Source organism: Gallus gallus, chromosome 7 (genome assembly GCF_016699485.2).
Source record: "Gallus gallus isolate bGalGal1 chromosome 7, bGalGal1.mat.broiler.GRCg7b, whole genome shotgun sequence".
NCBI classification, from domain to species: Eukaryota; Metazoa; Chordata; class Aves; order Galliformes; family Phasianidae; genus Gallus; species Gallus gallus.
In genome coordinates, this window is record NC_052538.1 from 13,512,523 (window position 1) to 13,528,444 (window position 15,922).

General features: G+C 39.1%; 1 protein-coding gene across 2 annotated transcripts in view; it reads left to right on the forward strand.

The window, feature by feature from the left end:
- PDE1A (phosphodiesterase 1A) overlaps positions 1-15,922 on the forward strand; it is a 198,484-nt gene that overhangs the window by 1,282 nt on the left and 181,280 nt on the right. For both annotated transcript variants that reach the window (XM_046943860.1, XM_046943857.1), the window contains exon 2: positions 176-211. Coding sequence is in view for 1 of the 2 variants with exons in the window: in XM_046943857.1 (XP_046799813.1) it covers positions 176-211 (36 nt within the window). In the remaining variant the exon portion in view is untranslated. The remainder of the gene's footprint in view (positions 1-175; positions 212-15,922) is intronic.

Here is a 15,922-nt window from a genome sequence, read left to right on the forward strand (position 1 = left end):
TTCCATGGAATCTCTCAGCTGGGTGGGGACACTGGGCTGCTAAGGCTCCCTTAGTGCAGGATGATGCATGCAGTCCCTAGGGGGTATTAAGTAAGGAATTCCTGGTAAAACATAAACACGTTAATGCTAAGTTAGTGTATGTAAGTAACTGTCGTGTTTCTTCCTTTTTTTTCAGCTCAAGTGCCACTTGAGGATTATAAGCAGCTGCTAGGTAAGCAAAATCAGTTACTTCTATGAACCAATATGTAGATAGAAAGCAACGTTATCGTGGCAAAGGGTAAAAGCTTTTGTTTAGCTTGAGGAATACAAGAACAGGCAGTCATGGTTAAAATTTAATAATAACCTTAGCTTATATTAAAGTAATGAAGGTGAAGTGGGTGTTCGTGCTACTGGTTAAAAAAAAAAGTATGTCTAAAAATATTCTCTAAATTATTTGCTTTAATTTCTGGTGGCAGTCTAGCTATAGTCCCATGAGTTAATCATTCTGCTGTTCCCTTTGTGGTTTGGAATGCTGAATTTGAGTGTTAATGCATATGGGGAGTAGACTTCTACAAAGCTCTGAGGGTATGGATCGCTTTAGCAGCTATCTTGCTTTTATCACATTGCTTCAGTGTTCTACAGTTGATATTTTGACTTAGTAAAAAAAAAAAAAAAAACAAAAAAACAAAAAACTCACATTTTTTGATAATTGCATTTTTAGCCAAATACATGCTTGTACAACTAGATGGTAAAACTGGATTATTTCTTCTGTTTCTTTCTACACTGTACCAGCAAGATATGATGGACTGAGCTATGATGTAGTTGCTTATCCTTAGTTAAGGAATACCTCTTAGTGGTTTGCTCTGCTGCTGCTTAATGTGGGTTTTTGGTGGGTGAAGGGGACCAGAAAAGTCCTCTAAAGTTTCGTGTAGTTTGGTGCTGAACAAATGCCTGCAAAGAAGGACTGCTGTAGGTTTGAGTATGTGCTAATGACAGAGTTCCTGGTAGGTGGAGGTCATAAAGATCCACAGCTCTCATGACTTTGTGACTCCAAGCCAACTTCATCTTTCTGTTCTGTACTTTTGTTCTGAGTTTTACATAAAGATTGTACTAAAGCATAGCTGAGCGAGGCCATCTATGAATACAGTTGATGATACTACCTTTTTGTGCCAATTTGTCCAGTTTGAACTATAATCAATGGGAATAGAGTGAAGTTCATTCTAATCTTAGCATGTCTTTAGCAGTCACACACTTGAACAGGCACCTGGCTGAGTAATTTTGTTATTCATCTGTTTTTACCTTTTACTACATCAGTTTTGCATCAGCTTTAGAGTGATGCCCTTAACTATAAATAATTGTTGTGAAAGCCTCTCTTTCACTTGACTTACTACAGCAAATTTGAACTAAATAATGATTTATGTAATTAAAACTTTGACTGCTATGCTCAGCCTTTCCTTTGTGTTCCTCTTTTCCTTCCAGTGAAGTGACTGTGGCTTTGTGGAACCAGGTAATCTGACTTTACTCTTCTGCCAGCACACCTCTTTGCTGTTGTCTTTCACTTGTGATATTTTCAAGTAGTTTCTTTAAACTTTCTTCATTATCATCTCTCTCAGATTTTTCCTACCCATGGGTAGTTGTATCTTACTAGGATAGCAACATCCATTCCTTTATCTTGTATGGAGGTGGTTTTAAGTTCTTCATAAGATAAATTCCATCTTATTTTTTCCCGTTTCACTGTTCTTATTTTTTTAAAGGCAATGGGAGGGGAAGATCTAAGATATTTGCTTTGGAATTAGGACTATTTAAAATAAAGGAATCTGATAGAGGTATGAAAAAATGCTTGCATTCTTCACAAGGAAGAAATAAGAAGGAGATAGACCATTGATTGTGTTTTTCACAGGTATTGGAAAATACTAACTTGGTAGATTGGTATTGAATATGAACATTTTTATTAATTTTCAGCTTAATATGATGCATACTTAAGATTACTTTGTAATTTAAATTGAGAAAGCCAGTCAGAAAGAATGCCATCAGATGTAATTTTGCGGAGTATATAGAATGTTTAATTAAGCAGTAAAGCCATGTAAACCATCTGCTTCTGTTTAGATAGTCAAGATGTTACAGAGCCATTTCTTGTAATTTAAAACATCTATGCATTTTTGATTGCTTTAAAATTGGCACTCTGCTTTCCTGAGGACTACTTCTTTCTGCAGTGAAATATGCAATAATTGTTAGCAAAGAGGGTTTTGTGCAGAGGATCTGTTAATTACACTACATTTGGAATTTTCAACCTTGGCATTTATGTTCTTTAATTCTTATTAGCAGTTTAAAGAAGTTGAAAGCTACAGAAGACTGGGGGAGTTGGAAGGTTTCTGGATGATGGATGGTGGGTGATTTTTGGATCTGGGCTTTATTTTTTTTGGCATTCATTGGCTGGGCCGTTTCGTGTGTACTATTCCATTGGTTCTCATTGGCTGAAAGTGTCATAGGATACAGCTCTTCCAGACCCAGGTGTCTGCAGACCAGTTCCTACTTCAGGGCTGCTAAGGAGTGAATGGCAGGAACTCATGTTGAGGAGGATGAGCAGCACGGATACTTCTCTTCAGTTGTTGCTGGCAGTAGGATTCCTGGGGATCCCTTGTCCAGATGAACCCCCTGCTGAATCCAGAATAACCCTAAAATCCTGAGGAGCCCACCAGGGGCTGCATAGCCTTCTTACCAGCTTTTGAAAATGTGAGATGAGTGGCATTTGCTATTATAGAAAGACAAGACTTCATTTTGTTGGAACTTTTTAGTTTATTTGAAGCTTCTCTGGTGCAACTGAAAAGGTGTTTGCAGGCTGCTTGTTGGGGGGACAGCTTCTGGTGGTTTAGAAAAGATGAGGAGATAAAAAATGAGGTACAGCTGTGGGGGCAGAAGTTTCCTGTAATGTATATTTCAGTTTAAGAGTTTCTTCATGATTCTTGAACACAAGGCTGTACTTTCCATCTGACTTGGTCTGCCACTGATTGACTTTTTGAATTCCTGATTAGCTCAGTTTACGGTGTTTTTACCTTGTATGGCCTTATTTTGTTTTCAGATTGCCTCAAAGAAATACTTAGAGGTGTTTTTGTGTGGTTTCATAGATACAAATGTTGTTATAATAGCATGAAGTGTTTTAGTAGGGTACAATTTTGGTTTTGAGTTGCAGTGTTCTATAGGATTTTCTACAGAGGTGTTCTGAGATTACTTTGTACTCTGCTTAAAGATTAAAAAATGGGACAGATTTAATTCACTAACTCCTATATTTCCTCTACCCATAGTCAGGACTTAAGTTTTCACTTTGGGGGTTTCACATTTTGAGCACCCTGTTTAAATTCTACTGACAGTGCCACTTTGCATGCTGCACAAACCATTTCTCAGTGATTCTTAGCTGTCTGGCGTGTTCTGGAAACAAAACATGAGAAAACTCAATGTAAGAGAACTGCAGTAAGAATGTTTTGTTTTCCTAAGGTTCCCATCTCCACAAACTGCTATGGTCCCGTGAACAGCCAGTCAAACTGTGGGACTTTAAACCCATGATAGAAACAGATGAAATGAGACAGACCTATGTTTGCCTTCATCCCTCTGCTGCCCAGTGTTCTCATTCTTCAGTGTGGGATCTGCTGGCCTGTATGGGTATGCCTGGCTGTATGACTTGCTCCCACTGAAGCCCTGACGTCCAACTCTCCATTCATGGGCTTGTTTATAATTAGGCTGTGCTCTGTGGGAAGTGTGGTTACTCCCTAGGAATGATTCTGCTTACAGGAAACAGAGAAAAGCTAGAAAGAAGGAAGAAGAGTCAATGATCAGGCATATGGAGTTGGAGTAGGCAGAGCTGGAGGTTTTCAGGCTGGAGGGTGTACAGTCATGATTATCAGAGGGAGTGAAAGTGACTGATGGGGTCATACTGGGTTGGTTATTTAAAGATTAATTTATTTCATGTTAATAGCTTAATTTGTGCTCCTTTACTGCAGTTATTCACAAAAGTAGTTCATTTGGTGTCACAGTTGTTATCCTTGTAAATGTTCTTCAGTGCAAGGGTTTTTGTGACTGGGGATATATGTTGCTATTTATGAAGGGTAACTCCTCATTGATGTGCAGCTCTGTCACAACTGTACTCTGCTGGTCTTCATGAATCAGTGTTCCTTCATGGCTGTTGCGCTTCTAACCTGAGCCATCATTCAGAGTGTAGTGGAAACCGTATGTTTTGGACCAGCCTCCATATATTCTTATGTGCTGTTGGAGCAAACTATCTGGCGGCTGTTTTGCAGACTAAAAACACAACTTTCTGATGTCATTGAGGTTTAAATTCATCCTCCCTCAGGGTTACAAAGATCATTCCTTTGGTATATGTAGTGATCTACCACTGAAGGATGGAGCAGGCATTTGCCTGCTGTCGTCGGCAGTGTTAATGCTGCCCCTTCCTTTTTGCAAGCAGATGAATGTTTATCCACAATGGACATATTCTAGCACTGGAATATCAAATTGCATACAGGTATGTGCCACATTAACAAGACCTTTTACCTTTATTGTAGCTGTCTCATCATACAGTAAGTTTTGTTTGCATTGCATAATTACCCTTCATTTTCTTTCTGAAGGTAACATAAGGAAAAGCATTCACTTTTACTGCTATGACATTCATCTTAGTTTATAATTCTAACTGTAAACTGCTACGGTTTGAACCTCTGCTGAGTTAGTAGAGAATTCAATGCTGGTTTCCTTGCGTTGTCCATCTCTTTTGTTTGTATGTATAGTTTTGATCAAAAGAAAATGTTTAAAAAGACCAGATAAAAATCCATGTCTTTTTCGTTTCTTGTGATTCGCCTTCAGTTATCATTAATGAGCCTGAAGAACAATAGCCATCTAAATTCGGCTCTTAAGTTTGGAACGGATGGTAATGGTACTATTTTTATCTATATTCCTTTAGGATTGTTCCCTGTGCTCCTGTTAAAATTCATGATCCATAAATAAATGCTAAATTCGTGCACTGAATCATTGTAAACTTTTAACTTCTGTAATGAAACAGTAATAATATGAAGATTTCTAATAAACGCAAGCTTTCTAAAGTATCTATCAGTTCAGCAAGTTTCTACTTCAGACACTTGCAATAAATGCATGTGCTAAAGTCTCAATGCTGGTGTTTCAGTGGTCCAGTCTGGATGCTGGGCAGGATTCTAAAGAGGGAGCTCTCCTGGCCCTGTGCTGTGAGCTGATGTAGCTACACTGAACTCACTGTGTCCTCATCTCTACTTTGGGAGCCTCAGCTCACTGCAGCTGCTCTGCTATTTGGCGTTAGTCTGAAGCAAGAGTGCTCGTGTTTGACTGTAATTCTGTGCTCCACTGGTGTTTGAGGTGAGAAGTAATAATCGTGACTTCTGGTGAGCAAACGATCGGGATATTGGTAGGGCTGCTAGGACTGTTTTCAAAGTAGGGGAAAACTGCTTAGCACACGTGGCTGCATTCTGCAGGTGCTCTGCATTTCTGTGCATGTTAAAAACGTAATGGCAGCACTGAAGTGCTGTATATTAAAAAGAAACGCTGTTTCTATGTGCATTTTGCAGGATTTAAGTCTGTGAAATCAAGGTAATAAACTTAACAGTTGTAGAAATGCCGTAATGTATCAATGTGATCCAAGAATGTCTTGAAATATGTTTAAAGCTGAAGTTACTGTGATTCATTTTTGTTATATAAACATGCATTCATATATAGATTGCAAATCAAGATGCTTCCGCCCTGACTGCCTTTGATGTTTATTGTAAACATGGAAGCAATTTTTAGCTGGCTGGTATGTGTCCAAACATGCAATATTTACTGAGAGCTTTGTCGTTGCCGTTAGAGTAAACATCTTTAATATTGCTGTTCATTTTTCACAGACACTGCGGCCTGCACCCCCACTGGTGTGTTGGGGTGTCTGACCGCAGGCACTTGTCTGAGGCACTCACACCTCAGCTTTGCCTCTGCCCTGCCAGTTTGATGCTCCTCCAAGTGTGCTGCCTTGTTTCTGGGTTAGGAGAACAAAACTCTTTGCTTCTGCTCAGCCCCAGGCCTGTGGTACTGCCCGACTTGCTGCAGGCAGGGCACGGAGCAGCAGAGGTGGCAGGCAGGCAGGAGCTGGCTGCTGGGGCAGCTGTCTTCCTGAGGGCATCTACAGGCCAGTGCTTTAGAGGAGCTAATTTATTCATGTTTGAACATACTGTTTGTAGGGCATTGTCATAAAATTAATCACGGAGTAAGTGTTACTGTGCTTTCTCATGATGTATTGTGGGATGCAGTGTGCTGAGGTTTTGTGAGGCCCATTGACTGAAAACCTTCTAAATAAAATATGGAGATAGGAAAAGAGGCTCTCCCTGAAGAAACGTACTTTGATAGTGAGTCACTCCTTTGACTGCTTTTCAAAACCTTACCTTCCAAGCATGCTAAAACAGTACATCTTTCACCCAACTTATCAGCTTACTGAGAGATGTAGAACCTGCTGGGGGGAGAAAAGGGATGCTGATATGAATGATAGCACAGTGAGCTCTAGAAGAAGCCCTGGATTAATTGTCTGAAAACTTGCATGGTGTTGTGTATGATATCTGACAGTCCTTCCCAAATAATAACAGATGCTAGCATGTTTTATTAATAGTTGAATCTGTAAGACTTAGCTGCATTAGTAATGGAAAGTCATGTGATGTAACTATTTTGCACTGAAGCATAAAGAAAATGTCTTACAATGTATTTCTATTTTTTTTTCTGTGATGCTTGCAAAGAAACTTGAAGTACTTTTCAAAAAGGGATAACTTTGCTAGAATACTATTGCTCTCAGCTCGAAGTCCTATGGACTGAACTCTGACATACGTACAACTATCAAAAGCCCCAGGGATTGTGTGATTCCATTCCTCCTGTTCTTTCAGGCAGTGTCACAGTTCTTTGTAAGAGATGGCGCAAGTAACTTTGTGCTCGCTCTAAGAGTTTAAGACTGAGGTAGCCAAGGCGTAGGGCTCTTCACTTGTTTAGCTTCTGAGTGCCAGGCTGCAGAGGATGGCTGTAGTATCTGGCCTAGTGATGCATCTGGTTTGTGGCAAAGGCAAATGAGAAGTGAGCTGACAATCTGCAGCAACAATCTGTAAAAACTGTTCTGAGGAAGACTAATAGATGTCTTAATCTAGTAATGTGCTTTATAAATAAAGCGTGAGATTTGAATCTGGAGGTGTTGAGCAAAACAACGAACCCTAGCGTTAGGAAACGAAGGAAACATTTTTATCTCTGCTAATGACAGATGTTAATCCACGTGTTTATTTTGAGTTGTAACTTATTTATGTGTAGCTGTGTTAACTACATAGTTCTAATCCTCAAGTTTATGAGGTGGTAATAACTTTGCCAGTGTAAAAGAGGATATCATGCCTTCGATATCAAGTATTTGTCTGAAGGTCAAGTGCTCTGTCTTTCCCTGTGTGTGGAAAATGAAGCAACATAAAACATAAGGCTGGGAAGTTGTTGGATTTACACTTATATTTTATAAATTGGATTCTTTTTTCCCTGGTTGTAAAACTAAAGAAAAACTGGTTTATAAATGAATGAGTTTAAATGAATTGGCTTCTTGGTGTACAATTGATGTATTTCTTTTCCATATGATTCACCACTGCAGGTTGTAGTAGATAGAAAAAGACATACTGTATATGTGCACCTTGCAGAATTATGTCACAGAGCGTATGTTGAGATTCAGGTCTGCTTCCCTTTTGTTTTAGAAGAAAAAAGAATGATCGCAGCCCTCTTCCTGGCTCAGCTCACTGCCCCATCTGTGCCGGTTCAGCCCTACTGCCCTGGTGCATCTGCTGGGGGAGTACACAGCCCAGCCTCACTCTGTTGCTCACCAGCACCCCTACACTCACCGTCTTCTCAGTGGAAGACAAGAATAGATAACTTGAGTTAAAATGCAACTTTCAATAGATGATGGCAAAAGTTGTCCACCCACACTTGGTATGCCCTTCTTTAATTATTGTTGAGCTAATAATCTAAAAGCATGTTCTTATGTTCATATTGATTGAGAAGTATCCAGTGATGTGAATGAAATAAAATGAAATTCAAGGTTGCTGTAAGGTATACTGGAATTACTAAAAACAACCCCTCAACCATGTTCAAGAGTGAAGGGATGTTTTCACACAAACATACTTATTTGAAGTTAAATGAAGTTTTTATACAGATGGAGGATTCCAGTTCTACACTTAGCTTCAGGATTTGGAACTATCTCAACATTTACTTGGATCATCCGGTAGATACATGGGAGAACATATTTTGCTGTGCTGCATTAAGAATGTAATTGATCTGTACAAATACACAAACCCGTTTAACTAGTAGTATAAATTTTTCTCGATTGTGCTCTCTGAACTTTTTTTAAGGGAGACCCTGGCTCGGATGTCGGGGCGTCTAACTGGACTATGCCCTTTTAATTCCAAGTTGGTATCGGAGATAAACGCTAGAGGGAGCCCACCTCACAGTTTTCTGCATATGGAGCAGTAGCTTTACATAGATAATGGAATGACTTCTACTGATGAGAAACTTAGCGTAAAATCTCCTGTCTCTTAGGCGTGGAAGAAAATATCACGGTGCTGTAGGACACTTATTTACAAACAACTTCAGACATTTCTCAATTCATAAACCTTTTCATCTCAATATTGTCTGTTTTTGAACACTGGGGAAAATGTACAATCTTATGCACAACCTTATCCTTACATAATGAGGCAATTTATAGCACTTCTCTTTCAAAGGGAGAAGAAGGGTCCCAGCTGTTGTGAGTGCATTAGGAAGGGTTTGTGTTTGCATTTGAGGCAGTGTGGAAATATGACATTTTTGAGATGGACAGAAAGAGTATTCTATTTTTGTTTGTGAAAGCATATATCTTGCATGTAACTTCCCATTGCATATCAGTAGGCACATAAAATATGAGTGATGCAGTGATAGGTTTTTTTAGCTGTGTTTTCTAGCTATCTAGCTGTGCATCCATTGTTGACTGGCAACAGACAACGTGTAGTGTTGTGGTGGCTTAGAGTTCATGGCTTTAGTGATAATTTAATTTTAGCCCATGGATTTCATTTCTTCCTCACTAGGTAAATAGGATTTAGAATTTAGTGAGGTGCTTGTGTTCTGAGACAGGTTGTTTAAGGTTGCACCTACACTGTGACGTCCTTACTACCCCCTGTGGCTGGGTGTCTGTCACAAGATGCTTCCTGAGTGAGGAGAGAGCATGTGCAGGTGGTGGTGCCCACCCAGCTGCCTCCTGTTGAGCTGTCATGGTGTGTACTCACATCCAGAAGACAGGAAGCATTCCCAGTTTAAGTCTGGACTCGCCCAAAGTGAGAGTGAAAGTCTGGATCAGAGTTAGAAGCACATGTTAGTTTGAGCTTCTTGGCCTTGTATGTACTGCCCTGGATACCTGCGTTTGGACATGCAATGTTTCCAAAATTTATATTAATAAAGAACAGTGGGGGAAAACTGTTCTGATAAAATACTAAAATGGAGAATTAATTCTGAGTGACAGATTCATATTTCACGTAGCAGTTTGCAAGGGCTGAAGGGTACTGAAGGCATTCAATCTCCTGATTGCATTTTATGTTAGTTTCTTGGTCTATATGATAAAATCCAAATCCATTAAAAATCCATTTAGAAAGTCAGTATTGATTATTAGCTGCTTTTTACTTGCATTCAGATCATTTTGCCAGGCTCCTAACCAGCAGTGAACATTTTTCTTCAACGCTTCGCATTAGCAGATTATGTAAGTGTGTACTGCAAGTTATTCACAGGGTAACTTGTACCAGCATGGTATTTACAATTTAAATAGGAACAGAAATGTATGTAATTTGTCAGGACACACTCTCTCCATCCATCTGTTACTCACTCTGCTCTTAGAATGCTCTGCAAACTTAAAGGGATATTCAGAAAATACTAACCCAAACACCTTACCTCAGTGTATATAACATGTGTCACTATGAACTATGGTTGCAGTTCAGTCCAGATTATTACCACGGTGCCTTCTTAATCACGGAACTTGACTGACATAGCTTTGCTAAGATGAATAGGAAGTACTTAAAATAGTAAGAAATCACAGCTGCTTGTGCTTTTTTTTTTCAATTGGCAGCTGTTACGATTCCCTGTGTGTATGTGTTGTTCCATATTGAAATAGATGAATTAAGAGTATGTACATTTAGTGCAAAGCTATTCATTGTGTTTCTTTTGTCATGGTTTGAAGGATAGCCAGTGCTTTGTTTCCTGCTCTGTTCTTATCACAGAATGACAAGTTGTTAACTTTATAAAACTTTATGGTGCTCAGCACGGATGTATAACAAGCTTGTAAATATCAACCAGCTGATTTTTCACAATGTTCCTCCGAAGCAGAAGGATATCTCTATTCCCATTTTAAAACTGGCAGTGTACTATGGTACTCTGAAGATTTTTACCGAAGTAAAACTTAATTTTCTTTTTCTTAAATGTGTATGTGAAAGAAAAAAGCAGGAACCAAAACCCAAACTCAAGACTAGACGCATGTCCTGTTCTTGTTTCACCTGCCCTTACAGAGGTTATCAGCCTTCCACTTTTCATGAAATAATTTCTTAGCCATTAAAGTTGATTCAGTTTGAACAGCAATTATATAGTTCTTCCTTGAAGCAACTCTTCAATCACACTAAACTGGGCCAAGGATACCGTCATACAAGCACTTGGACAGCAGACTGTGAAGGCGTGATGTCCTGTCTCAAGGACAGCCATATGCTGCTGGAGACTGGATGGTTTCTTAAAATCTTTCATTGGTATGGTGATACTGAGAATTTAGTCCCAGGTTGGTAGGCTTCTTAAAGCCTAACAAACTGTCACATGTCAACAATCTTTTGTGACTACTTGCCACTTACCAGCCTTTGCCAATTGCAGAATAATATGCTAGCTTGCCTTACAAAGGCTGATGAACCCTAGTTTCTGTTTGTCAGCTCCCTGCTCAACCTCAGCCTCCATTTACCTGTTGCATCTGGGGATTTGGCTGTAGAAGTTTCAGGACTGTATTGTTCGGATAGCTTTTCCTGTCACATGTGGAGTATAGCAGGTCTAAACAGAACACCTCTATAAAGGAGTGGTTTTGGAGGCTGGATCTTGCTATGTGGAGAAAAGAGTGTCCTGAATTCTAGCTGTTCCTCAGGTGCCAGTTGACTTGACTGGAAATGATATATGGAACAGTACTCAGGTGCTGGTAGAAGACTCTTCTTGTACTATTTCAATAAATTCTGAAGCTCAGCTTCAGAGAGAGACCAGTAGATTTCAAAACTTTCTCAGGAGCTGGAGGTAAAGATTTCTGCACGTGAGCAAAAGAACCTCTAATAGAAATAAAGGCTCAGCCGGGGCTGAGGTTAAGTGGCTATGAAAATCTTTTGAAAGCATAACTTCGTAGAAAAAATATGTGCTTCTCTGAAAGACTGATAATTCTATCATTAGCACTTCACACAGAATAACTGCTCTTTCCACTAGAGAAAGCAAAGACGTACATTCCAGCCCTGCTGCTTTTAGCAATTATGAAGGCTGCTCTGAAAGTAATGCCTCTTATTTTATTAATCTGGCCCACAACATCAAGGGTGGCTGTTGGTAGTATTGGCAGTAGATGCTGAACCTTCCCACCAGTATTCCATCACATTTTATTGCCATGTGACCGACGGCAGCAGAGTGGCAGTCTGAAAAAATGGTGTCTGACATGGAAGTGCGGATGAAACAAAGGTGTGTTACTGAATTCCTCCTTGTGGAAAAAATGGCACCCACTGACATTCACTGACAATTTGGAGTGCTTAAGGAGACCAAACAGTAGATGTGAGCACAGTGAGGTATTGAGTGGTGTGTTTCAGCAGTGGCAACAATGTGAAAGACAAGTTGCATTCCAGATGCTCATGTACAACTGTCACACCACAAAATAGAGTGTGTCTCTCTCAGCTCATCTGCATGAATGGAAGGATTATGAGCAGGGAACTGTATAGAGCTGAATGTTGTCTTCAGTGCATGGGAAACGATGGCAATGATGGAATATCACAAAGTTTGTGCCAGGTGGGTCCCACAAGTGCTCATGCAGGCACAGAAAGAACACTGTGCAGGCTTGTCAGGATACATTGAACCAACTTGAGGCTGAAGATGATAGTTTCCTGCATTGTATTATTACTAGTGATGAGATGTGGTGTCATCTCTGTGAGCTGGAGTCAAAACAGCAGTCCCTGGAGCAACAACATGTGAATTCCCCATCAAAGAAAAAAGTTCAAGATGCAGTCCACACTGGGTAGAGTGATGTGCATCGTGTTTTGGAATAGGGAAAGGGTGATCCTTCTATTTCCTTGAACCTGGATAAGCCATCAACTCTGACTGCTGCATTGCAAAGCTGACAAATCTGAAGCCCAACAAACCAGAGTTGGGCTAGAAAAGAAGACAACCTTTCTCTTGTAATGCAGTAACGCCAGGCCCTATACCAGTTTGAAGACCATGGAGTGCATTGCCCATCTTACCTGGACTGTCCTACTACAGCTGCCATACAATCCAGATTTGGCACCTTCTGACTTCTATCTGTCATGGCTGGTGAAAGATGGACTGCATTAGCAACATTTTCCAAGCAGTGATGTGGTCGTAGAAGCTGTGAAGCAGTGAATCAGCTCCACTGGTGCAGATTTTTATAAAAGCAGCGTGCAGGCTCTTGTTCATCACTGGTGAAAATGCATAGCTAATGGTGGTGATTATGTTGAAAAATAATGTTTTGCAGCTGACAATTTGATTTGTCTAATAGTGTTATTGTGCTCATTGTATCTGTTGTAGTTTCCATGAAAATAAATGCGAGGCACTACTTTTGGTGTGACCTTACATAGTTATAGCTTTCTGTAATTGCTTACAATGATATTTATTAGTTTGCTCCATGTACTTTTGAATTCACTCTTATGAGAAGAGGAACACTCATAACTCAGCATTTTTTTATATATATTTACAATTATTCTGAAGAATATTTTGTTTGCATTTCCTCCCACTGATGTGTAAAACATGCAGAATGGTGGAGAGGTTGTCTCAATAAGAGATCTCTTGGTAGAACTTAGTATGACTCTTAGCTATCTTGGCTATCTTGGGAGAAATAATAAGCCAATGACGTTTGTCTTTGAGCAGTTACAGGAACCTGTGTTGCCCCTTGTAGTAACCAGAAAGTTCGGGGGCAAGAATGTATTTGGCTGAGCCCTGAGGGATATTTTACTGCCGGGAGTAAACAGCAACTTCTTGAGATTGGGCTCTGTTTAAATGAGAGAAATGTGCTGGCCAGTGTACATGAGAGATCTGGTAAACAGATGATGAGCCTTGTTCCAGTGCCTGTCTTCTAGCTGATTCACAGGCTAGATACAGAATTTGCTAAAGGATTTTGTTTAATCTAATTGATGGGGGCAAATATTTCTAAAACAAGTTGTCCAGGACTGTATTTCAATGGCTGCTGCAAGTACAGTTATTTTCACTGTCGATCTGTAATCAAGCAGGTGTATACTTTGTTTATTTGCTAATTGTTCATGTCCCTTATGAGAGGTGTTTTTCCCCCTCAGTGTGGAATCTTAACCCTCAAAAAGTCTTTTATTTACAGGATTTTATCAAAAGCTTACAGATTTTTTTTTACCACTGAACTAAATCTTAAGTTTCTGTAACATGCCTTATTTTATTTTGCTTATGTCTCAAGTCCCAGATAAATACTCTTCTGTCAGTTGTAGGAAACACTCCCTATCTACTCATACAATCAAATTGTACTGGACCTTCTTCTTTCCTAAATCTTTGTTTGCCATGTGCGTTTTATGTAGCCACATATTTTCTAGCACGTACCTCTGGAACGCAGCAAAAATTGAGATTAATTGTAAAGCTAAATAAATTCTTCTGATTGGGTATTTTGCCTGATTTGAACATACATTTTTCACTTCAGAAAATGTCATGTTACCCCTGAGTATGATTGGAGAAAATTCTTCAGAATCTTCCATATCCAAAGATGAGCGAGAGCGATGTCTGGCTTTACTTCTAACTGATAATAACATTTTTTCTTCATATAATTGTAATTCCACCAGCTAATTATTTTTGCAAATGAAACTGCGAATTGGTACTGATAAGTCATATTCCACACTGATTAACTGTGTGATCTAGGGTTACTTGATTAAATGCATTATGCATTTGTTTAGAAAAGGCAGAATGTGTCACAGCAAGAGAAAGCTCGTTCTGACATCAAGTTTTATTTTTCATAAAGGAGCCATTGCATATTGATACAGGCTGATCTTCCAAGTATGTCACAGGTTAAACTAAGGAACGTACAGAAATGGACAGAGTACTTTCTATAGACCCTACAGAGTTATCTAGTGAGCATACATTAATTTGGATAACTTATTCTTCGCTTGTTATTTGCCTTGGTTTTACCATTCTAAAAATGATGAATACAGGGAATCTTAATCCTTCTTATTCACCTTTGTAATAGATGAGAGCCCAAATAAACTGTGAAAAGCAACTGGCTTTAAAAATGTGGTATATATAAACGTGTATATGTACTTACATGTATGTGTGTATGGAGGGTAATATAATTTCTCACGTTCTCATCTTTATGTAGAATTACTGATACTTTTTTTGAAGGAGATCCTATTTAATAAGTATAGTTTCACTTTTCCAGCCATTTTTAACTGATATTTCTTCCTAAGTATTATTTGATGATAATAGTTATTGCAGTACCTGTTACAGAACTATGACTTAGTGGTGTGCACATCTGTTTTTTTAACAAGAGTGTCCACAGTAATGTGTGATTACATGGTTTCTGTACATACAGAAATCCCGTGGAAGATAATGTTGCAGAGTAATACAGCAGAGAGCAGTAGAAAGTGGTTATTTCAGGAGAGAGAAGTGGTCATTAAATATTTCAACTGACAGGAATCATTTACATTTTTTTTGTTATGTGATGCAGTGTTAATGGCTGCTTTATCATTTTATTAGGATTTAAAAGATATTTTTTTAATCTGTTTAATGCAGTTATGGATTTATAGGCATTAATGTTTTGCTATTTCATTCTTAATATAGGGCAAGATCAGTCTGTTTCTGCCTCTTCCGTTTTGTGTACCACACACGGTATTGTATCTCAGAAGACAAAAAGAAGTGATAGTATCATAAAAACATTCCATTTTGGTTATTGCATAGGTTATATATAGGTTTCCAAAGTTGTTTCCCCCTGCCCCCCCACCATAATCTGGATGAAGTGTCTGTAGTACAATGTCTCCAGTGTGGTGTATAGTGAGCCTATTATAAACTTGTATTTGTGAACTGTTACTGTCTTGGATTAGAATGAGTGAAGAAAAAAAGGGGGAAAATCCATGTGGATACAGATGGGAGAAGGCAGAATACTGTAACTCTTCATGCTAAAGGACAGAATGCCAATAGAATTTCATCATCTGGGATGAGTATGTAGATCAGAGGAATGTTGCTACCTGCCAGTTCCTTGGCACAACTGAGTGCTGGGCGGGGATGCCTTGGTGTTGCTTCCAGCTGTAAGTAAAAGCCATTGATAGTTACACCATGAGAGAAAACAGGGCTGTAGAGTATCCAAGAGTCTCAGATACTAGTTCATGTACAAGTAGTTGCACTGCACCAGTCTTATATGACATGAATGTTGTTGAGCTCAGTAATGTCTGTATATGACTTTTGTGTCATTTTAGACATAGTTTTGCGTTGTTTTAGACATAGTCGTGTGTTCATACAAGTAACTTCCTGTTTTCTTTTGTGTCTAATACTAAGCATGTGACTTAACTTCTATTCAAAGCACGAAGTTGAAATCTAGGAAATTCTGGGATCAAAATTCAACGTTATGAATATCTATTATGTCAAGTGTTGGAATGATTTAATTAAGTCATTATGCACAGTTGAATACCTCCTGAAATTGCGT